Here is a 22,583-nt window from a genome sequence, read left to right as displayed (position 1 = left end):
TTAAAGGAAGCTATTTCTCAGCTGTTCAGAGGAGCTGATACAACATAAGATCCATATTAACAAATGGAAATAGGATTTTCTGAAAATTATAATACTACAGATTTGTCCCCAGGTTTCTGGGGACTGGGATTTACTGGGTTTTACCCTCCTCCTATACATGAACAGTAAGCTCTTGCTTGTGGACACATAAATTGCCTGATTTGCACTTAAATGAACTTCAGATGAGAAGCAAGTAGTCCATGAAATAAATGTGTCCAAAATATAAAGGTTTCTAGTCTCCAAGTGGATCACTTTTCTATTGTCTTTCTATAAAGTTGAAAACTTTCTATTGTATTAAATAATTTTACTGCAACTTGTAACTTCCTCTGTGCAACGTGAACAGAGTACATGTGCACAATTTCTAGGATAAGGTTAAATAACTTTATTCTTGAGTGATTATCTGTGCAAATTTTCTGTTTAATTTTTACTCTAAGTATTCTAAGAGTAGCTCCAGCACCTTATTTTCTTTGAAACCAATGATTTGGATACTATGCTGTAATCTTTTCATTTAACAGCTTACTATTTGTACATAGAGAGTTTTAGCACAGGCTAAAGTGGATAGCACAGGAAAAACAGCCACTAAAAGAAAAGGCTCTGCTAAATCACTGCAACAGAAATCAGAGCTAAAATGCTGGTTTTGTGTGATTATTTACCATGGATACAAACTAGCAGCTAGATATGAAATAACCTCAGCCTCACTTCAGTCCTTTTGGTTTAAAACAGACAAGTAATAGTATGATATTCAAAAGAAATCTTGTAGTCACTCTGTTATCTGGGAGACATTAGAACCTGTGGGTCAACATACCTCTTTCATTTAACAGGAGACATTTTTTGGTGGGTTGGTTTTTTTTTGTTTGTTTTACAATCAGTTCAGAGATTAGATATGTCACTACAGCATGCAGAAAAAATAAGCAGAAAACATGTAAAGGCTTTTTTTATTTAATAGAACATGAAGCAGCAAAATCCCCTTTCTCAGTGAAAGGTAACCATAAAATGACAAAAATAAGACCTTGAAAAAGCCTCACACTTTATTGTGCCTTCTTGTTCCCACCAAACTTTAGGGGTACCTGGCCTAGAATTCTCTGAATGAACTGCTACATCACAGAAAATACAATATAATTTGTCCTTTAGTCTTTCTACATGTATCTATAATTGGTCAAAGTTATAACAAAGTTAAGAACATATTTTCTTTTTTTTTTTTCCTGCCACAGTAGTAATTTTTTAATAATGAATGTTTAGCTGCTGGTGAGGAGAAGCAATAAAATGAAACAGAGCTGCACATCATACAGGCACACTTTGATTCTGATTTGAATTTAAGTTAAAAGTCCCAGCAAAATGAAAAGATCAACTGATGAGATCATTATTCAGTCTTCTCCAAAGGCATTTTGTTACTCACTTACTAGCTTCCTTTCAGAAAGCCATGAATTGTGATGCCTATGGAAGTGACTAGTGCAGCTTCCAAAACAGTGCATATAGTTAATCTGATTACCTGGTTCCAAAACGCAATTCTCTATTCTTTCAGTCAAGCTCACACACATAAGCTCACTCCCTCTGCCCTACTGACTTCAAGCTTAGTCCCTACCAGGCTATTTATTACTATGTAACAACTTCAATCAACCACCTTTAGGTGGAAGCTCACTAATAGAGGAGTCCATGCCCGGGAGCCCTGTCCTTTTCCGGGCTGCAGTCTCTATTTTCCGCACCAGGTCCACATCCCAGCGATGGGTGACAAAACTAACCACGGCTCCAGGCGCCTTGCTTCCCACCCGTCCAACACGCCCCACGCGGTGCAAGTAGTCCTGCAGGGTGTCTGGGAAGTCATAGTTGACCACTAGCTGCACACTGCTGGTGTCCAGCCCCCGCGAGGCAAGGTCAGTGCAGACCAGGACAGACACGTCACCCTTCTGGAATGAGGCGAAGATGCCGGCTCTAGCAGCTGCTGACATCTGTCCCTGCAACCTCAGGTGCTTGATTTTGTGGTCATCCAGGACATAGCCCAGCCAGTTGACGGTGCTAGCACTGTTGCAAAAGATGAGGACAGCCCCGCCGGACGCTGGGCGCTCCTTGAGCATCTGCAGCAGTTCAGGCAGCTTGTCCTGACCTTTGAGGCGGACAAACTTCTGCTGGACGTGGGATGGCAGGCGGTGCAGGCTCTGGGTGGTGACGGTGATGAACCGGCTCACATCGGTGAACTTCCCCAGCGCCTCGCTCAGTCCCGCGGGGAAGGTGGCTCCGACCACCACCACCTGCGTCCTCGCCTCCTCGGGGCCGGCCGGCCCGGGGGCACCAGCGGCGAGGGGCGCGTGTGCCAGGATCTCCTCCAGCGGCCATGCGAAGGAGTCGTCCATCAGGGTGTCCGCCTCGTCCAGCACCATCCACCGCAGCCGCCCCAGGGCCAGGAAGCGCCGCCGCAGCGCCTCCCGCAGCGCCCCGGGGGTGCCCAGCACCACGGCGGCACCCGGCGGCGGCGCCCGCAGCTGCCTCCGCAGCCCGCCCGCCGCGCCGCCGCCCGTCAGCCCGCGCACCTGCAGCCCCGCCGGCCGGCACAGCGCCGCCGCCACCGCGCCCACCTGCGCCGCCAGCTCCCGCGACGGCAGCACCACCAGCCCGCGGGGCGACGCTGCCGCCGCCGTCTCCGCCGTCTCCTCGGGGCAGGAGAGCAGCCCGTCCAACAGCGGCAGCAGGTAGGCCAGCGTCTTGCCGCTGCCGGTCTCGGCGGCGCAGAGGGCGCTGCGGCCGCGGCGCAGGGCGGGGATGGCGAGGCGCTGCACCGCCGTGGGGCGGCCGATGGAGAGGCCCTCCAGGCCGGCCAGCAGCGCCGGCTTCAGCCCCATGTCGGCGAACGTCGGGCCTTGCCCCGCCTCAGGCGCCGACACCTGCAGGGCGGGAGCCGCCTCCTGCGAGGGCTCCAGCTGGAAGTAGTCCCCGCAGGCCTTCCTGTGCTTCCAGCCCGCCGACACCAGCTGCGGCTGCTCCCAGCGCCCCACCGTCTGCCAACGGGGCTGGCTCAGCTCCGGCCGCCGGCTCCGCAGCAGCAGCTTCCCGGGCCGCGCCGCCGCCGCTGCCGTAGCCTCCCCTTGCCCGCGCCGCCGGCGCTGCGCACCCCGCTGCAGGCGCATCCGCAGGGCCCAGGGGACGCGCACCACGCTCCCGGGGGGCTGCGCGCCGCCCGTCGCCGCCGCGGCCCGGGCGGCCGCTATCCCGCCGCGGCTCAGCGCCATGGCGGCCTCTCACGTGGCGGCGGCGCCGCCCGATGACGCCGTTCAGAGGCGCTGCCTCCCCGGTTCCCCCCGCCTCCCGGTGCCGCGCCGGAGCCACGCGAGGAGGGTGAGTGTCAGGGGTCGGGGGGGCGCGCGCGCGGCCGGTACCTCAGGAGGCGGCGGCGGCTCCTTCACGTTCGCCTTTTCAGCTGTCGGCTGAGAGCTGACCCCCGGGCCGCGCCCCGCGGGAGCAAACGTGGCCCCGAGGGGCTCTGGCAGAGCCGACCCGGCGCCCCTCGCTCGGGGGAAGGAGCCCGTGCGGCGGGGAGCACCCCCCCCCCCCGGGCCGCCCCCACGCCTTGGGGCCCAGGGCTCCACGCAACCGGCGCCAGAGCCGCGGGCGCCGAGTACGCGGCGGCGGAGCCGGCGGCCTGCGAGCTGCTGAGGGAACTCTGACAGGGTGCCGCACTGCCCCCGCCCCCGCTTCCCGCCGAAGGACAGTTCTGGGCGTTCACCAGGACGGACTTCCATGACACGGCTGTGCCCCTTGATTTCCTCTTTCAGGTGGTACCGCAGCAGCAATGACGGTGCACGCACCCCTGTGCTTTAGAGGAAAGACGATCCTGGCACCGATGGTGCGGGTGGGAACGTTACCAATGCGCCTTCTCGCTCTGGACTATGGTGCTGATATCGTGTACTGTGAGGTATGAAGGATGAGGAGATGAGGCGGTCTTATCCAATAACGTTAGTACAAATAGATTTTGTTTATTGTAGGACATTTTCCTTTTACGTATATTTTTCATTACAAAAATGGGGAAAGAAGGATCTCTGTGGCTTAAGGTGTTTCCCTTTGAGCAGTCCTCAAGTTGTAGCAAACTTATATTTTAAGACTGTACAATAATTTTAATTAATTTAAACAAAACACTTACCATAACAATTTCCTCACATTCTGCTGTGTCTTGGGTTTTGTTGGGGTTTTTTTTTGGTTGAGTGGTTTTTTTTCCTCCCCCCCGCCCCCCCCCCCCCGGAGTCATAACATTGAAGGAAGTTTTAGACCTACCTACCCTCTCACCCCCTCAGTTCTGCTGTGCTAACCCAGAGCATCCATATAGACCCCTCACAGCGCTGCTGTTCTTGTTGCTTAACACTTTTCTTAAAGCTGCCTGAAGCTGAGACTCCATTTTGCTGCAGTTATTATTGGACTGCTCTGTAACTTAGAGTCCTTAGTCTTCACTGTCCTTATTGTTGTAGTGCATCAGTATTCCCATTTTCCCCTTCAGTGCTATTATTATATTTTCTCAAATGCAGGTACAACTTACATGACTCAGCTGAGATTGTGAAAGAAATAAAAAACAAAACCAAAAAACCCCAAGCAGTAAGGAGTAAACAATGTACATAATAGTTTACATAATGTAAACATGGGTTAAATACTGTGTTTCCTGGAGAAAGTTTGATCTATACCAATAGAACAGGCTGAAACAAAGTGTCAGAATCAGGTTTTTTACAATGTTCTCCAGAAATCTTCACAGCAGTTGCCTCGTGAGTTAGCTCCCTGGCCTTTTTGGGGGAGAAAACAGACAGAGAGACAATATGCTCTTTTTATGTTGGCCACAGCTCACCTTTTTTCTCTGGAATTGCACATGATATTTAATCAGTTGAGTCAGCTTTATGTGAAAGAATAGTTATTGCTGGATGATTCAGAAGACATGTCAAAACTCAGTATAATAGTTACTGCTGTCTAACATAAAATTTGAATTAATAAAATATTTTTCTTTGATAAGCAGTAATTAAGTTTCCTAGTTTATGAATTACAACCTTTCTGCTTTACAGGGAGTTAAGTGAGAATATTTTTTTTTTAAATTCTCTGGGAGGCTAACAGTAGATCATTTAGAGAAATCACAAGGATGGAATTACAGAATCTAGAAGTAGCAGACAGACCAGTCAGTGGGTAAGGAATTGGCTGGATGGCTGCACTCAAAAGGTAGTGGTCAATAGCTCAACGTCCAAGTGAAAACTGGTGATGAGTGGCATTCCTCAGGAATATCTTTGTCGTTGACATGGACAGTGGGATAGAGTGCACCTTCAATAAGTTTGCTGTCAACACGCTGGAAGGGTGGGATGCCATCCAGAGGGACCTTGACAGGCTGGAGAAGGGGGCCCGTGCAAACCTCATGAAGTTCAACCAGGCCAAGTGCAAGGTCCTGCATATGGGTCGGGGCAATCCCAGGCACAAATACGGGCTGGGCGGAGAATGGATCGAGACCAGCCCTAAGGAGAGGGACTTGGGAGTGATGGTAGATGAGAAGCTCAACATGAGCAGGCAATGTGCTCTTGCAGCCCAGAAAGCTAACTGCATCTTAGCAGGATGCATCAAAAGAGGTGCAGCCAGCAGGTCGAGGGAGGTGATTCTTCCCCTCTACTCTGCCCTGGTGAGACCCCACCTGGTGTACTGCATCCATCTCTGAAGCCCACAACATAAGAAGGACATGAACCTGTTGGAGCATGTTTGGAGGAGGCCCCGCAGAGGATCAGAGGGCTGGAGCATCTCTCCTGTGAGGACAGACTGAGAGAGTTGAGGCTCTTCAGCCTGGAGAAGAGAAGGCTCTGGGGAGACCTTATAGTTGCCTTCCACTGCCTAAAGGAGGCCTACAGGAAAGATAGGAAGAAACTCTTCAGCAGAGCCTGTTGTGACAGGATGAGGGGTAATAGTTTTAAAATAGAAGGAGGTAGATTCAGACTGAATATCAGAAAAATATTTTTATATTTTTATGCTGGTGGTGGAGCACTGGCTCAGGTTGCCCAGAGAAGTTGTGGATGCCCCATCCCTGGAAACATCCAAGGCTAGGTTGGATGGGGCTCTGAGCAACCTGATCTGGTTGGAGATGTCCCTGCTCCTTGCAGGGGGGTTGGAGTGGATGGGCTTTAAAGGTCCCTTCCAACCCAAACCATTCAGTAATTCTAAGTCTTAAACACTAGAAGTGAGTCAGGCTTCACTCTCAGTATGTATACTTTTCCAGTATCTCTTACACTTGGTAGTAGTAAAGAACCTTGTTACTGAGCAGCTACTGGATTTCACTAACCACAAATTTGACGGGATTACTGCACGGGATAGTGGAAGATAGTAATGTAGAAATAATTGGGTTTGGGGTTTTGTTTGGTTTTTGGGGGTTGCTTGTTTGGGGTTTTTTTTTGGTTTTTTTTGTTTTTTTTTTTTTTAAAACCACACCAAACCACACACATAAAGGTATTGCTTTGCTTACTGCTGAAGTTACAGAGTATGAGAAATTTAATCTGGCACTGTAGACTGTATAGCTAAAGCAGTTTCTTTCACACACGCTTTTTGACACAATTCCGAGAAACAGTACCTCAAAACAAGAGGCTCTCTAACTTACTTAATAAGTTGCAGTATGTAACAAAACTTGTAGTGTAGAAGTTATTCCTGTAGCCAAAACCTTGTTGTACTTTTCATCTCACCTCAAAAATAAGGTCTCCTACGTTGTTTCTTCTTTTTTCCACATTACTATTGAGAGACAGGAGACTTAAGATGCATTTGACATAGACTAGTGTTTGCAGTTAGATATCTGTCTTAATAGATTTTATCAGGAAAACTATACTTTGTAGGTTTCCTTAAGAACTTACAAGATAGTATAAAATAGAGCAGTTGTTTTAGGTAATTATACTGCAGTTGTTTGGCAAGAGAACAGAATAAATAACTGCATTTTGTAACTTCATTTCTTATGCTAAGACTTCCATTTGTCCTTCTGTTTTTCAATCCTTTCCCTCCAACCCCCTCAGCATTTTAAAGCTCAAAGCTGTTTCAGAACTTAATGTCAATGGTACCTGATGGGAGGCATTAGTTGAAAAACCTTAAATTAAAAGCACTACTCATAAAAGCTATGATATAATGCAAACAAATTTGGATTAGCCTAATTTATTACCTTTTTAACCCTTACCTGTAAATCAGCAGGTCTTAAACATTGTCTTAGTTGCTAAAACAAAGGTTCTGTAGAAGACTAAACTTCCTCAAGTAATTAACACTATAGTATGGTGGGGTTTTTTTCTCACTTTATGTAACAGTTGGATTAACAGCTGCATATTTATTTCAGCAGCTAGCAAGTTATATTGGCTGAAGCTGTAGCTCTTTGTCAAGTAAAGGCAAGCAGTTTGTCTTAGAGGTCACCTATAATCAAGCTGATGAGATACATGTGAGAAAAGTATTCAAATCGTGTCCTTGATAATTTGATTTGTTTAAATCTGCAGTTAAGCTAAAATATGTAGATTGAAGTGCTGGGATTTTGTTTTAAAGGAAAGCCATAGATTCTAGAAGAATGGTGACTGTATGTTAGGTTCTCCTGTAAAGGTCAACACAAAGCTTTTTTTTTTTTTTTTGTCTTTTAACAACTGTAGAGACCTGTTAGAACTCAGAATTAAGATAAAGCAATTTTAAAGCATGTTACTGCTGATTTGTTCGCTTATATGTTTGGCTAGTACAAATCTACATGGATTCTTGAGGTGGTCTGTTACTGTACCATTAAGTCATGTTTCCTTTCCATGCTAGGTGTTTCATTCTACTTTGTTTCTGGTTTGCTAAATAGGTATTTGAACAAAATGGTTCTTCTAGGACTGTGTAAACATATGATAATCTAATATTATGTTTTCTATTCATATTTTGAAACTTCAATTGCATGTGTTGTATAGCTAAATTATTGTTTTAATTCGCATTTTTTTCTATATTTGCTATCTCTAGGTAGTTATTTAATTACATGGGCAACTGTTTAGAGCTGAGTGACTTAAATACTTCAACTCACTGAGATATTTTTATTCTTTCTTCTCAGGAGCTGATTGACATAAAGATGCTGCAGTGTAAGAGGGTTATAAATGGCAAGTATAGCATTTATTTTGTTAATATCTGTAAGCATTCTTTTTTCTAGTTGAGAGAAAAAATAATTATTTCTTTGTAGTAATTTTATAGAGATTACAATGAGGTATCAATACACATAATCTCTAAACAGTGTCTAGGGATTTAAAACAAGTTTTTGAAGCTCTGCTTTATACCTGTTTGCTGCTGCCCAGTTTCAAACTTTCAGTTTCCCTTCTTAAGGAATTTCAATAGTTCAGTCAGTGTCCCTCAGGAGAACCACAAATGTTTTTGGAGGACAGCACTAATGTATTAGTAACTGACAATTTGTTATTCTTTTTAGACCTAGCACAAGGTCTTTTTCTATCATTGATCTAGTTTATTAGAAGAATTCGATGAGTTTTCTGTTTAAGTCTTTGACACAGGTCAGATCACTGGATGTGCAGGTACAGGCCTTTCAAAGTGAAAGACTTTGTAATTTTAGCTCCTGGAATGATATCTTTCTCTTTTTATTAAGAGAAATTACCCGATAACCCTTCTCAATTCTGTATCTACATATTGGCTTCAGCCCTTATTCTCTACTGCCTTTGTATGCTGTTGGAGTAAAGAATAAACAGTAAAAAAACATTTGGTTTGGTTTTGTGGGTTTTGGTTTTGGTGGGGTTTTGTTTTTTTTTTCCAAGAAATTTATATGTGTATGCTAATATAAAATTCAATAAACTACTAGTATTAGTTACAGAGCCTTTTAAGTTTTCAAGAAAAGTTTGATAGTATCCAAGAAATAAATTCATTTGGACTACAGTAGAGATAGTTTCTAATAATGAATCTTTATAAATGTTAGCTGTTTGTGACATTATAATATACACATCTTTTAGTCTACTGCAATAAGGAAGCTAGGCATACAAAATCTCACTGTTTATCATTCTTTTATTAACTTGAGGTCCATGGGCTAGATTTTGCCTAACATGATTTTCACAGACAAGTTGTTAAAAGGTGTCTTTGAGACCTCCCTAGCCAAGTGGCATGAGAAACAGTTGCTTGCAGTGTCCCCACTGGGGAACAAAAGTCTACTACAAATCTACTTTCCCCTCGTATTCCTTCCCAGAAATGGTACCATTATGTTAATTCTGGCTGATTGATTTTTAAACTTGTTCTGGTCTGATACTTGCCCAAGAAACAGGCTGGGGGATGATTGGGGAATACTATCAGAGGGAAACAGCAGTGTGCAAGAAGTGTACTGCAAGGACAGGAGGTAGTGTGCCATTAATTCTGCTGTTCATGGAAGACTTATTTGATAGCTTTTCATTTATATACAAGTTACATAGTCCTATGATTTCCTTTATTATTACATTTGCATTTAATTTTTGTCTGGTTGATCTATTTCTCATTTTATATAGAAGTACTTGAAACAGTGGACTTCGTTGCACCTAATGAAAGAGTTGTTTTCAGAACTTGTGAAAGGGAGAGGCGCCATGTTGTCTTTCAAATGGTAAGATACCAACTGCAGGTACTCTTCTAATAACAACGTAGTTAAACAAGGTAGTGCTGGTAACATGAAGTCTAAAGCAGCTCTCTGTGTTGCAGACTATCAATTTCTTGATGCTTCAGGTGGAGGTAAAGTTTCACACCAGATGTGTTGCAGAATTTCTAATCTGTTGGTACACATGCGATGAAGATGCTACATTATAAGCTCTCCATACAGCTGTTTTCAGAAGAGGTGATTAAGATTAATTCTGTGCTCTATGACAGAAGCTGTTTTTTGTAATAGGTATCTTCGGTATATTTTTGGACATACAGATACCAAAATTAAATTATGCTGATGTTTGATCACATGTTTAAATCTTGCACTGTCTAGTAAACAGTCTTACTGGAAAGGTTGAAATAAATGGCATTGTTTAGCGTAGATAAGAGAGGATTAATGCGTGCATGAACATTGCACAAATGGATTAAAGGCTGCTGGAGAGAAAAAGAGAGTAGTTTGCTCTTTTGAGACTGCTCTGTGTAGGACAAAAGATGATGGGGGTGGGAGGGAGGGAGAAGTGTGGACTGCATTAGATATTGAAAAAGACCTTTTTCAGTGGTAATGATAGCCCTGGAATAGGTCGCTTGTAGAGGCTGTAGAATTGTTATTAGTGGAGCTTCTTAAGAACATGATAAATAAATATCTAATGGTCATGGCTAAGAACATTTGATACTGCTGTAGGTTAAGAGGGTGGAGAGACATCTCCTGATCCATTTTTGCATCACCTTTTGTCATTCAGTGGCTTACTCTAGTACGTGCTTCAGCTAAATGTTTTAGCTATCTGTTGTGCTGTGAATGGGTCTCTGTGCTTTATACTAACTATTTAGAGCAAATATAGTTATACGCATCTGCAAGTGAGAACTTTTAAAAATGAATTTGATGATATTTTATAATTATAAATCCTCTTGTTTTACTAACAGGGTTCAGCAGATGCTGAAAGAGCCCTGGCAGTAGCTAAGCTTGTGTAAGTAATCTTCTCTCACCCTCTTCCCACTATGGGTTTGTTTGAGGTTTTTTTTTGTGTACAGAGGAATTGCTGTGTAAGAGAGGTTTTCATCATTGAGAGGATCAAGGTAGATCTCAAGAAAAGCTCTGTAGGAGCTGCACAGTGAAGTGTAGCATCTCAAAAGGCCAGTGGTGCAATGGTGTAACTGCAACTTCTATTTAAGATAGTTCTTGCTCAAAGCAGCAGCTGCGTATGTTCTATACTGGGACCGGTAGCTTTTTGCTAGTGCAGTAACTATGTCCTTGATCTCTCCAACATGAAATTTCCCTGGGTATTGCACAGCTGCAAGTGAGACAAATATGCCTGAAAATGTCTCCTACTGTTTGTGGTTTGAAGCCCTCAAAGTATTGTGCAGAAATGAAAAGTGTCTCTCAAACCTTTTTAAAATATGTTTTTAGTCTCCATTTTAAATAGATGGACGTTTCAATAGGGCTTGCTTTAGTGGCAGTGGTGGGTATACTTACGTATACTTAATCCTATATAAACATGTTTAAGATGAGCATTTGCAGCTTCTGCACAACACTGGTCATTAAAACCTGTGGACAGACTGATCTTCAAACCGCTGTTAAAATAAATATGTAACTTATATAAGTGAGAAGCAAAAAATTCAAGGTCGAATAAAAACTTGACCTTAAATTCTCATTTAAGCTTTAATGAATGATGATGGAACAAATTTCCTGGAAAGATGTATATTTCCTGATTCTTGTTCTAATATGCTGACAAATATTTTCATTGTTTATTTCTTTTCTTTCAGAGAGAGTGATGTAGCTGGTATTGATATCAACATGGGATGCCCAAAAGAATATTCTACTAAGGCAAGTGGATTTTGATTACTCTTAAATAAGCTTTTTCTTTCTTACAGGTGGGGAGCGCAGACATGTTCTGCTTTTCTGGGTTGAGCAAATTCAAGCAGTAAAATTTTAATGCAGGTAAACTTCAGTTTGTTTTTTTGCAGTAAACAAGAGTCTTGAAGTTGTCTTGACCATAATACAGTAAAATAACATAGTCTGTCAGAAGTCTCATTTAAGAGTAGATTTGGTCATGTAATTAAACATACCATATCCTTAAGTGGGTGAGTACTTATGAAGTTTGTGAGCTCAGGTTAGTGTGGATGTGTACCACTGAGCAAGTGGTGATTGCATTTTTTGTCAAGACAACTGCTGAATATTGAGAAAAATGAAGTAAGGTTGTTAAGTTGTATCATTGTACAAAGATATCACTGAAGTTATTTAGAATTCTGAATACTCTGATAGGCTATGTTGTATGTTCCAATTAAAAGTAAATTCTGTAAGGCAGGATAAGATAAAGTAGGTTTTGGTTTTTTGTTTTCCTGAGGTCACTAATTTGTTGGGTGAGTGAAATATGTTCTACTTAGCGTTAAAAAAAATAGGAATCACAGTTTATCATCTAAGCAAGTAACCATTTGTAACTTAGCAGTGCTGAATTCCATTGTTGGTCAGTTTTAAGTGGGAGGAGGATGGATCAGTTAAAACCAGATTTTTTTAGGTATGCACGTACAATACTAAATTAGTCCTCTATTATTTCTGGCTGAAACAGAGTAGTCAAACTGGTTGTTCGCACTGTTAAGCAAGTTAGTGTATAGATAAAGTATCGATAAATTAGACTATGGAGCTCCATTTTCGTGTCAGATGTTCATGCAGAATAGATAAGAGAAATTTTGCACTTATTGTCAAATAAAAAGAGCTTCAGCTTAGAAGACAAACTTCATTCCAGGGAAGAAGCCTGGCTGGTGCATTTAAACTTTGTCCTCTAGTCTTTGTAGTATTGGCATTATTAGCACTTGGAGCAAGTTCTCTGTCATGTGAAGCTGTGATGCTTCATCCTTTAAACAAAAAAAAACAGTATACCCACATAGGTAGTACTTTCACTTCCCGATTCTGTGTTACCCATCTTTACATCTGGAAGCTTTTTATTGGCCTTTTACTAAAGCAAGAGTACAAATGTAAATGGTAACTTGAGATCTGCCCTAGTTCCTAGTATCAGCTTAAGCTTTTATAGAGCTTACATATTTTCTGTTGTCAAACCAAATTGCATGTGGACCAAGTAAAACTATTTTTTTTCCCCTCTCCCCTTTCACAGTAGGAAAAAATAAAATTCTGTGGCAGTTTGTTGTATCCAATGCATAAATACATAACCAGTTGAAATGAGATATCTGGTGCATGAAAGTGATGCTGTTAAAATGAGGAACATACCTGAACATACCCATACCTTGTTTAATGCCATGACTTTGTACAAACCCTACTCCGCATGAGTGTATCGTGCTCCTTTCTCAGTTTTTCAACCAAGAGAAAATATTGGAACATGTATTCTGATAAAACTACTTGAAAATAATTTATTTTAGACCACATGTAAGAGAGGGCTGATGTTTTTCCATCACAAAGATTGCATTTCCTTTGGAGCACATGAGATGTGTAAGAATGCTGGACACCTTTCTGGTGTCTAGTATCTTCACTTTAGGCATTCATGGTGTTTCAGCCTGGATCTCACCATGGTCAAGGGTGAAAGTACTAGGCAATAGTGCAAGAAAGGCATAGAATAGATCAGTTTATAGGGGCATTTTCTGTTTCACTGCTTTTTAGTTTTGTAGGTTGACTTGCACTTTGAAGAATAATTATTTAAATTCTTCTAATGTATTCCATCTAACTTGTGAATAGTTTTACCCACATACTTTCCTAGGGTTTTTCTGGTTTAGTCCCATTGACTTTTTTGTTTCAAAGATAACTTAGGAAAATGACAAGGTAGGTGAGGTATGGTGAAAAAAAAAAATTCACATTGTTTTAAACTCGAATTTTAATTCCCAGCCTATTCTGCAGCCTTTTTATTTATGTATTTAGATTCTGGGTTTTTTTCTGTGGTTCCTATGTTTTTCTGCCAGATGGTTTTTGAGATGAAGCGCTATTGCTAAGGAACTGTAGTCATGTTGAGGACATGTCATTAAATTCATAGTTATCTAATGGTATTTCCAGTAATGTTTTCTTTAGCTTTTCTTACTTTCTTCTGGATTATAACTAATTACATGGAAGATTATTTTATCCATCCACAGAATTATAATTAAGAAGAAAACACCAAAACGTCCACCATGTACTAGGACGAAAAATCAAAAATTCAAATGCTGGTGGCTGGTTATTCTCTGACAGTAATTTTGGGTCAAACAAGTTAGTAGAATTTTGAACTTATTTCTGGTGTCTGCCTGTTAGGCTCTAGACCTGTGTATGCAGATAAGGTAGTGCAGAAAGAGCAGCTAAAATACTACATTGTTGAAGTGTTCATCATTTGTGTTCAATACAGCCAGTTAATTTGTCTTAGCCTGTTTGTCTAAGTGTAGTGTGTGGACAGAAATTGCTGACATCAAGACCTCTCAAATATGGTGTATAATATTAAAACCATAAATCTGTTCAGCTGTCAATGAGTAGAAGCTGGATGAGTACAGTTGCTAAAAATGGCTTTTTGAAATCCTGTGTGCTCCATAAAGTAATGGGAGCAAGTTGGTGCCCTGAATTACTGCTTAATTATTCTAATACAGTTCTAGGAAATGTGTTTCACCAAAGTGTTCACTAAGGCTCCTGCAGTTATATTTTGCAGTTTTCTCTCTCTCTCTCTTTTTTTTTCCTTTTTTTTCTTTTTTTTTTTTTTTTCCTTCTTAGTATAGCATTGTGCTTTTGCTGTGGTCTGCTATTGGGCAAAATAATTGAGTTGATAAATGTCTTTGCTAAGTGTGTAACAGTTTCTGTATGTTTTCCTAGGGAGGTATGGGAGCAGCACTGTTATCTGATCCTGACAAAATAGAGTCTGTAAGTATTACCTTGTAGGTTTTGAGCTGCCTTGGAAAGTATTGTGTACTGTGCTCTCCTGGAAACAGGAATGAATGCATAGAAGACAAATTTGTAAAAGCTAGAGTGGAGTAATCAGTTTTGAATACTGAAATTGAGGTTATGAATAAATAATCCTCATTTAGTTCTCCTTGTCATTGTCTGGACTATAAAATTGCTACTTTCTTCCTTTTCAGTTTTAAACCTTTCACAATATGGTGCCATATTTGCACAGAGAGGAGTTTTACATGCATGTGTATGTAAATCTATATAAAACCCTATGTGAACCAGTATAAAAAAGGGTCATACATATTCTTTTCTATGTATATAAAACCCTGTATGAACCTCTCTATGAAGGAGATATGTGTATATATATATACATCTATGTCTATATAATATAGCTAGATATGTAATACATGTAAACATATTTTTTATAGATATATATTTTTTTTTCCCCCCTAAGGACTTCTAAGCTTCCTGAGATTAAACAGAGGCCAGACATTGCTCTGGGTTTTCAAGAATGTTTGTAGCATATAGTTGTTTTGTTTTCTTTCTGTTTAAAGATCTTATTCTTCACAGTTCAGATTAGTTGACTGTGAGCTTTATCTTGCTTCCCCTTAGCTTTTTGTTCCTTCAGAGTCCCTGAGGGCAATTCTAGCTAACAATTCACCTCTCAGTGAGAACTGAATCATGGTATACAGAGGCAAATGTTTCAAGGTAGTTAATCTTTATTTCTTGTACTAGCAAAAGTATGCAAATCTGGACCAAAGAAAACTACCAAAAGCATTGCTCTGTCTTTTTCCATCTGGCTTTTGAGTGTGTTTTCGTTTAAGGGTTCTTTGATGTTGGTCAGTCTTTTGGAGAGACTAGACTCTCTTCACTCATCTGCATGACTCTCTTTCTGAATGATAGCCAGTCTCTTTCCAATCCTTGCAGTTCATGCCTTTTCCTTCTGTCTAAAATGGATGTTGAGTCAGTCTTTCTTTTATAAGTCCTTCCTCTTAATCTAATAACACCATTCAGCTTTGTAGGCTAGTAGGGCTTCTACAGTTTCAACAAGCTGATTCTTTGCTTATTTACTCTTCTTTGTAAGCTCTGACATGAAAACAGATTGTTCTGTGTTACTCATTTCATTCTCTGAGGACGTGCCATTAGAAGGGCACATCATCAAAGTTATAACTGTGAGGGAGTGTTAGCCTTTTGCTGAATGTAAGAATCTCTTGGTGTCAAGAACTACAGTGTTAGCCAAGCTGTATAAACTGACCATTCAGCAACTGAAATCATTATTAATTGTGCCAAAGCAAGAGTTTAAATAGAATAGACTGGACCTGTTTAATTAGCTGTTGCGAAAAGCAAAGCTACAAGTGATCCAGTCTTGATCTCAAAAAGTTTTTAGAGAAGATTGATATCAATGTCAGTTTTTCAAAAGAGAAAGCAGAATCAGATGAGTGGTGTTATCTGCAGAAAGTCGGCTAACAATACAGGCAACAGAATTGGAATCAGAACCCGATTCCTTGAGGCCTCTATGGTGTTTCATGATTTAGGTAAGGGGGGGTGATACTATCCAGAATTAAATTGTAACTTATGAAGCATAAAGTGGTGAAGGCTGAAAGAAAAAAAAATTAGGCGTGGGAATTGAGAGGGAAATATTTAGCAGGCTACAAGTAAATCTGGCAAAAATATTTCTCATAGGAATGAGAGGCAGTTGTAAATAGGATTGCTGACAGCTTCCCTTCCCCTCTACAACCAATACATTTTGTTTTGATCTTCAGAAGAGCAGGAAATTTGGTGTTCAAAAATTTCAAATTGTTCTTTTCAATTTAAGATGTTAGTAGGCAGCAAAATCTCAGGCATGAAAATTACTCTTAGCCAACTACGAAGGGGTAACTAGACTTATAACCTGTAAAAGCCATCTGAAATTACAGCTTCAAATCAAGCTTTCCATATGATTAGGAAATTTAGGATTTGGTTCTTACATCGGAATCCTTAATGAGGCTGACACTGAAAACTTAGAAGGTTTGTCTGTGATGCTATTGTAAGAAAAATATTGTAGTGATGATGTTTGGAAAATGATGTAGTTTCAGTTTGACTTGTATGCAAAACAATACAAATTAAAAATACTAAAGGGAGGGGTTAAATAATTTTCTTGGATCTTACTGTTTTATTTGAGGGAGCACTACTGAGGAGAGATGACAGTGCAAGGTGACGCTAATTACTTGCCAGCTGTTCTAAGTATAAGAACTTGTGAGTGCTGGCTATAACAGCTCATTTCTGTATTGGGAACCTAATAAGTGCAGTAACATTAAACAAAATTCAAGTTTCATAGTATATGAAACAGAAATAAATAATTTACCTGCAATTCCAGCCACTCTATACAAGAGACGTACTCAGGGTGACATGCATGATAATATCTCAAAAAGAGTTGAAAACCAAGTATTTTTTCTAATAACAGTCAGGATCAGCTGGTTTCCACTCTTTTATTTAGAGAGCTATTGGATTTCTGGTACCATTTATTGTGTCATACAGTCATATCATACGTGCAGTCACAATCATACAGTGATTTAAACATGACTAGGCCATTGCGTGGCCCTTTTAAGTATGGTTTGTTGGACTTCAGCCTGTGAAAAGATTCTTTCTGTAGCTCAGTTCTTAAATGGTTAAACTAAGAACTGCTCATTTGTCTGCTTTTTCTGAGTTTGTTTTAATTAATAAAATGTGCTTTGTGTTAAGCACGGAATTTTGTTTACAATTTTTGGGTTTTTTTTAGAAGATTCAATGATGTTGTTACTTAATATTTTTCTCTATATTTTCCATTTTGAAGGCTTTCTTCTCTTTAAAAAAAATCTCTTTTTAGGGAATACTTACACTTAGTTTTCATAAGAAACTCACAACTCGCATGTAAGATGACTGTGAAAACAGTTTCATGAAAATGAAAAATGTTTACGCTTTATTTTGACATGATCAGAGTTTATTGGTCACCTTATATTAAAAGCAATGTTGAAACTCCAGCAGCCGTCAAGTGCTCTGTAAAAATCCAGTTAAAATAAAAAAGGAAGTGGAAATAAAAGTCACTTAGACTGGAAATATGTTTATATAAATATATATTGGATAAAATTATATACTCAATTACAGACTGCACATTTGTCTAGCTTGTAAGATTCTTTATAGAGGAACAGTAACTAGTGGTACATTGTTCTGATTTCTTTGTATTTCCAAAAAAGAAAGGAGGAGAGCTTTATTAATGTCACTATTATGATCACATTTTTGTCGTCTTTTTTTTTTTTTTTTTTTCCTTCTCTTTCCAGATACTGACTACCCTTGTTAAAGGAATTTGTAAACCAGTAACCTGCAAAATCCGTATTTTGCCCTCGGTAAGAACAGAAATCATTATGCTAAAATGTTTAGTTGTTGTTTAATTGTGTGTTTTGAAATCAATTAAAATATATGACATTCTAATATAGTGGCATTTTAGACCTGTTACTGTGAAATAACCCTTGGAATTATAATTTCTGTTTAGGATGCTATCATGACCTAAAGGGTTATCTGACCTGCGGGTGTACAGAGATCGTATTTGTGGCTTTGTTGGAGTCCGTGATACACAAGGACACAGAGGCTTTTGTCCTTTAAATTTCTCAACTTTATTACAGATCACCATAGCAAATATACCTATGATTAATAAAGCAAGATACAGATGTAGCTATCTCAAGCTATTACAAATTATTAGTAGCAATAATCAAGAGTAAAACAGCAATGATTAATATGGCAGCGATCAATTATAGCAAAAATCAATAACAGCAACAACCAAGTAGGTATATACTATTACAAGTTGCTACAAAATTATCACTAGTGAAGCAAACTTATCAATAATATAACAGCAAGTCTGGTAAATTACTTTTTAAAATATATGTATGCATGTTCATAGTAATAATATGAATATCAAATGCATTGGAAAGATCTCAGAAGGAGGCCAAACCATCCCAGACAGAAGGACAAAGTGATTCCAGAAAGGGACCCAACCATCCCAGAAGTAGGAAGACAAACTGAATCAACTCCAGAAGTAGACTAAGAGGGGTACCAGTAAAATAAGAGACTCACTCTGAACATGGTCTGTGTACTGGAGTTTGGAGTCAGCCAGGTGTCCCTGGCAAGAGTCCAAGATCTCATAGAAAGTTCATGCAGAAAGGTCAATCTGTTAGGAAAAGGAAAAGTGAGGCAGCATAGGGAGTTCTCAGAGAAGCTCCGTTTCGGATAAAAGTTGAGACATTTTTATGTTGTGGAGACAGAAGAGGGTGTAGGACACCACCCCTCGAGCAGCCAGTAGATGCTGTTAATTCCTGTTTTTCACCTGGGCAGCCAATAGATTATTTTCTGTTATTTCAGACAAATTTTTGGTTTTTTTCCAAACTCTTTTCATGTTCTTGTAGTTAGAACAGCAAGCGGCAGGTACAGATTCTTTCTTTCTCAGGATGTTTTTCCCCGTTTTCCAGACTATTTTTTACATTTTCAGATGGTAATTTGCTGATGTGGTTCCTTGTTTTTGCACTTACTGATGGTTTCTCAGGATGTCTCTGGTTTTTAGGTACCCAGCTGCACTTAACTGAGGATGCTTCTGGTTCATAGGCCTAGTGCCCAGGCTAACAGTATTCAGGGTGGCAGGCATTTTCTCTCTCAGTATTTTTCAGAAGACATTTTTTTCTGTTCAGTGATTTTCACCTTTCAACCAGGAACCTAGTTCTGACTGCTCACATCAGATGCCAAACTTTGTTTCTCCTTTCAAATTTAAAAAATCAAGAAAATACTAAACATTAGATAACTACACATAGTCTTATTCCATTGAACTCTGAATGTGGATACTTCTATTAAAAAAGTATTTTAGTCCTTTTTATTGTAACCTACTGACTTAATCACAAAGCTTTTACTGGTGGATAAGCACTAAATGAAAATGAAAAGGAAAAATGCACTCTTATTTTAGAAAACAACTGCCAAATGTGGAATTGACTGAGAGTAATGTCGTGTACGTAGGCACAGTGTGATGAACTTTGGATATCTTCATGGTCTGCTTGAAGTTGAAACGTCAAGGGGAGAAGACCAAGCCCTAATGCTACTTCTCCATCTTCAACATTCATGTTAACAATGAAGATTTCACTAATGAAATTGTGTTTACAGAAGAAGCTGCCTGTACTCTCTAAACTACTTATATTTTACACTGCAAGGAAATTTTGCATTACTTCTGATTTACTGTATGTGCAATGACAGCAATAAATACTACAGGTGATACCTGAATTAAAAACAACTTAAGCAGCTGTTATAGAAACTCTTTGATAGATTGAAGCACTGAAATTGCTAGCTTATACAAAGAGGTTCACTTTTTCTAGATAGATTCTTGGGTACAGTCATTCATTTCAAACAAATTGTGGTATGACTGTTTTATTGCTAAAGCTGTTACATTTTTTTTTTGTCAGGATTTTTCTAAAATTTAACTGTTAAGCATGTAGTGAAAATACATAGATTCTTTTTTCTGTTTTTGCAGCTGATGTATTTTCCTTAGTGGATTTCGTACATATTTTTAAACCTCCAAGAGATAACGTGCCTTCTCTTTTAATGACTGATTATTTTGCAAATGTGTATTTAATTACCTGCCTTGATACTGTGGTTGCATATGACCTGGATAGACATTTCTGTATATAGATGAACTGTAACTGCGTAGCTGTTGTTCAAAAGTAATTTACATGTGCACTTAAAATGATAAAGTGAACAAATGAAGCCTGTGTGAAAAGAATCAGTAGTTCTTTGTAGATGTTGTGTTTTTCAAAGACTGAATGTGCTATTTTTGTGATGAGCCACAAATAATTTTCAGCTGTTGAAAAGAAAATTTGCCTTATCTTTTTTTTTTTATTTTTTTTTTTTTAATTCTCGCTGTCCCCAAAGCTGTTTAAGACTGGCTAATCCAGCAGTGTGACAAATTTCTTTCTGTCTTCCTACCTCTTTGAAGCTATACCGGGAGCTTCCTCTTTCCCCTGTATTTGATTCTCTGGTCATGTATGAATAACATTAGAATTTTTAGGTACTACTAAACTTTTTTAAGACACATCTGAGAGGAATATTTATAGATGTGTGATTGCATGTTACATTGATTTCAGAAAGCATGCTTTTATTAAGATGCATTTTAATTCAATTACAGAGTAGTCGTTAGGGAGGACTTGCTAATCAAATGTTTTGTATAATTTTCAAACAACAGTCTAAAAACCTATTGGAAAATATTCTCCTGCTACAGAATATTGTGTTGCCAGGTTTGAGAAAGTTTTCAATCTATAGTTTCAAGGAAGTATTGAAAATCTATACTTATTTTTGCCATGTATAGTTTTTAATTGAAGTATATATTAAATGGTTATGCATCTTGGGAGTTACTGTTGAAACAGAGGAAACGTGCTTCTCGGTGAAAGAAAAGACTTCCAACACTTGTTTGTACAATAATTACATAATAGTTATTAATTTTTCTTTGAACTAAAATAATGTCATTCTGTCTCATCCTCAGGTTGAGGACACTGTGAATCTGGTAAAGAGAATAGAAAAAACTGGTATTGCTGCCATTGCAGTCCATGGAAGGTAAATTGATTTTAGGCAAGAGAGACTTAGAATTTTAGTTTGGTGAATGTAGCACGGTAACATATGACTAGAGTGTACTCCACATGTAATATGTGGTCCTGATTTCAGCTGTTAACTGAATGTATATTGTGGAAAATCAGGCCAGTAATTAGGGAATTAAATCACTTTCTGCTATTTTTCTAAAATTTTTGTCTCAGACCAAATAAAGCTAAAATTATCTTTCGTACTCTGTATCTAAAAAATTATCCTTATCTGGATGTGGAATTACAGTAACAATGTTTTAAAATGTATTTGATATGAAATAACTATCTTGTGTTGAAAAAAAAAATTACATCAAATATATAAAGTAAATAATCAGAAATAAGTGTCCCAATAGTCATGTCTGTTGTGATTCAGCTATCTACAAGTTCTATAGGAAATCTTTGCTCTTGTCTTTTTATTTTTGTTGGGAAGGAAGAAGGAGGAGAGGCCTCAGCACCCTGTCCATTGTGACGTGATCAGAGCCATATCTGAAGCGGTTTCCATTCCAGTAATAGCAAAGTAAGTTGGACTAATTACTTCTTGTTGCAAGATGCCTGTGTCTAACTTAAGATTTGCAAGAACAGTAAAAAAATCCTTCACACAGGGCAAATACAATGTTAGCTGTTACCAAAGATCAAGTCTGAATGGTGGTAGCAGTGACAGAAGTTGGCTGTATGAAGTATCACCATACCGCAGTTTTTAGTTTTTGAAAAATACATGGATTTTCTCAAGTATTGCTTTTATTGTCACAATCTGTCCGATGCAAGTTGTTTCTGATTGCATCCAGCGATTGAATTCTGTGTGCTTTTGAGCCCTGTGCAGGGACTGGTTATAATCCTACCACTGTATATCGTGGACACTTGCACACTAGAGATACCTGTCCCACTACTCAAAAACCGTGTTATGTTCTGTGGCTTCACATTCTCCCTAAGACCTCCTTAGACTCCAGACATATGGACATGATCCCACTGAATGTCTGCTTGTATTGATAGGTCCTTCAGTTACGCTGTGATAGTAAAATAAGGACCTCAGTTGTAGAAAGGTTTAGCTACAAACTGATAAGTTTTAAGAGCAATTTTGGAAGCAGAGGTAATGGAAAGTATGAAACTGTCCTGAATTGTATCTACTCTGTCTGTGGCAGTAGAATATCCGTGGCCAGAGAAGCAGTGTCCTTAAATTAAGTTCTTTTTTTCATTAATCTTCGGTTTTCATGGAGAAGCTGCATCTGTGCAAACCATATACTTGGATCAGGAATTTGAGAATTGTTGAACTGTTTTCCTGTTCATGTTTCTATGTAGAAAATATATTGAAAGTAACAGGTTTTGCTGTTAGAAGACCTGGTTCTGTACTGGACAAAATTCCATGTGGATAATCTTTGATCCACTTTTCAGTGGTTCATCCCCTTTCTAATTTTTGGAATAATTTTTAAAATACTATGGAATTAAAACAAGCAAAATTCACGTTATGCATTGCCATGAATCCTTTGTTTGCCCAGGTAAAA

At 39.6% G+C, this 22,583-nt stretch overlaps 3 protein-coding genes across 7 annotated transcripts in view; 2 read left to right on the top strand and 1 right to left on the bottom strand.

The window, feature by feature from the left end:
• SLC6A2 (solute carrier family 6 member 2) overlaps nucleotides 1-22,583 on the top strand; it is a 416,570-nt gene that overhangs the window by 237,270 nt on the left and 156,717 nt on the right. The gene's annotated exons all lie outside the window — the stretch shown is intronic.
• On the bottom strand, nucleotides 1,050-3,297 carry DDX28 (DEAD-box helicase 28). The gene has a single exon (XM_010126902.2). It carries the CDS (start codon nucleotides 3,258-3,260, stop codon nucleotides 1,653-1,655), a length of 1,608 nt encoding a protein of 535 aa, XP_010125204.2. The 5' UTR covers nucleotides 3,261-3,297; the 3' UTR covers nucleotides 1,050-1,652.
• DUS2 (dihydrouridine synthase 2) overlaps nucleotides 3,229-22,583 on the top strand; it is a 31,497-nt gene continuing 12,142 nt past the window's right edge. For 3 of the 5 annotated variants that reach the window (XM_086758193.1, XM_086758192.1, XM_086758196.1), the window contains exons 1-10: nucleotides 3,229-3,366; nucleotides 3,804-3,943; nucleotides 8,075-8,120; nucleotides 9,495-9,586; nucleotides 10,540-10,583; nucleotides 11,380-11,440; nucleotides 14,390-14,437; nucleotides 17,761-17,826; nucleotides 20,991-21,061; nucleotides 21,515-21,601. In XM_086758193.1, the coding sequence (XP_086614319.1) occupies nucleotides 3,821-3,943; nucleotides 8,075-8,120; nucleotides 9,495-9,586; nucleotides 10,540-10,583; nucleotides 11,380-11,440; nucleotides 14,390-14,437; nucleotides 17,761-17,826; nucleotides 20,991-21,061; nucleotides 21,515-21,601 (638 nt within the window). In that variant the 5' untranslated portion in view covers nucleotides 3,229-3,366; nucleotides 3,804-3,820. Of the gene's footprint in view, nucleotides 3,367-3,711; nucleotides 3,984-8,074; nucleotides 8,121-9,494; nucleotides 9,587-9,681; nucleotides 9,815-10,539; nucleotides 10,584-11,379; nucleotides 11,441-14,389; nucleotides 14,438-17,760; nucleotides 17,827-20,990; nucleotides 21,062-21,514; nucleotides 21,602-22,583 lie in introns of those variants that run through there. The other 2 variants (XM_086758194.1, XM_086758195.1) reach the window with 2 other exon arrangements.

Source organism: Chlamydotis macqueenii, chromosome 13, assembly GCF_036417535.1.
Source record: "Chlamydotis macqueenii isolate bChlMac1 chromosome 13, bChlMac1.mat, whole genome shotgun sequence".
Lineage (NCBI taxonomy): Eukaryota > Metazoa > Chordata > Aves > Otidiformes > Otididae > Chlamydotis > Chlamydotis macqueenii.
This window is presented reverse-complemented; position numbering and strand designations above follow the sequence as displayed.

Bases quoted from the DNA above. Each gene is read 5' to 3' on its own strand.
- DDX28 (XM_010126902.2), bottom strand. From the start codon at position 3,260: ATGGCGCTGAGCCGCGGCGGGATAGCGGCCGCCCGGGCCGCGGCGGCG.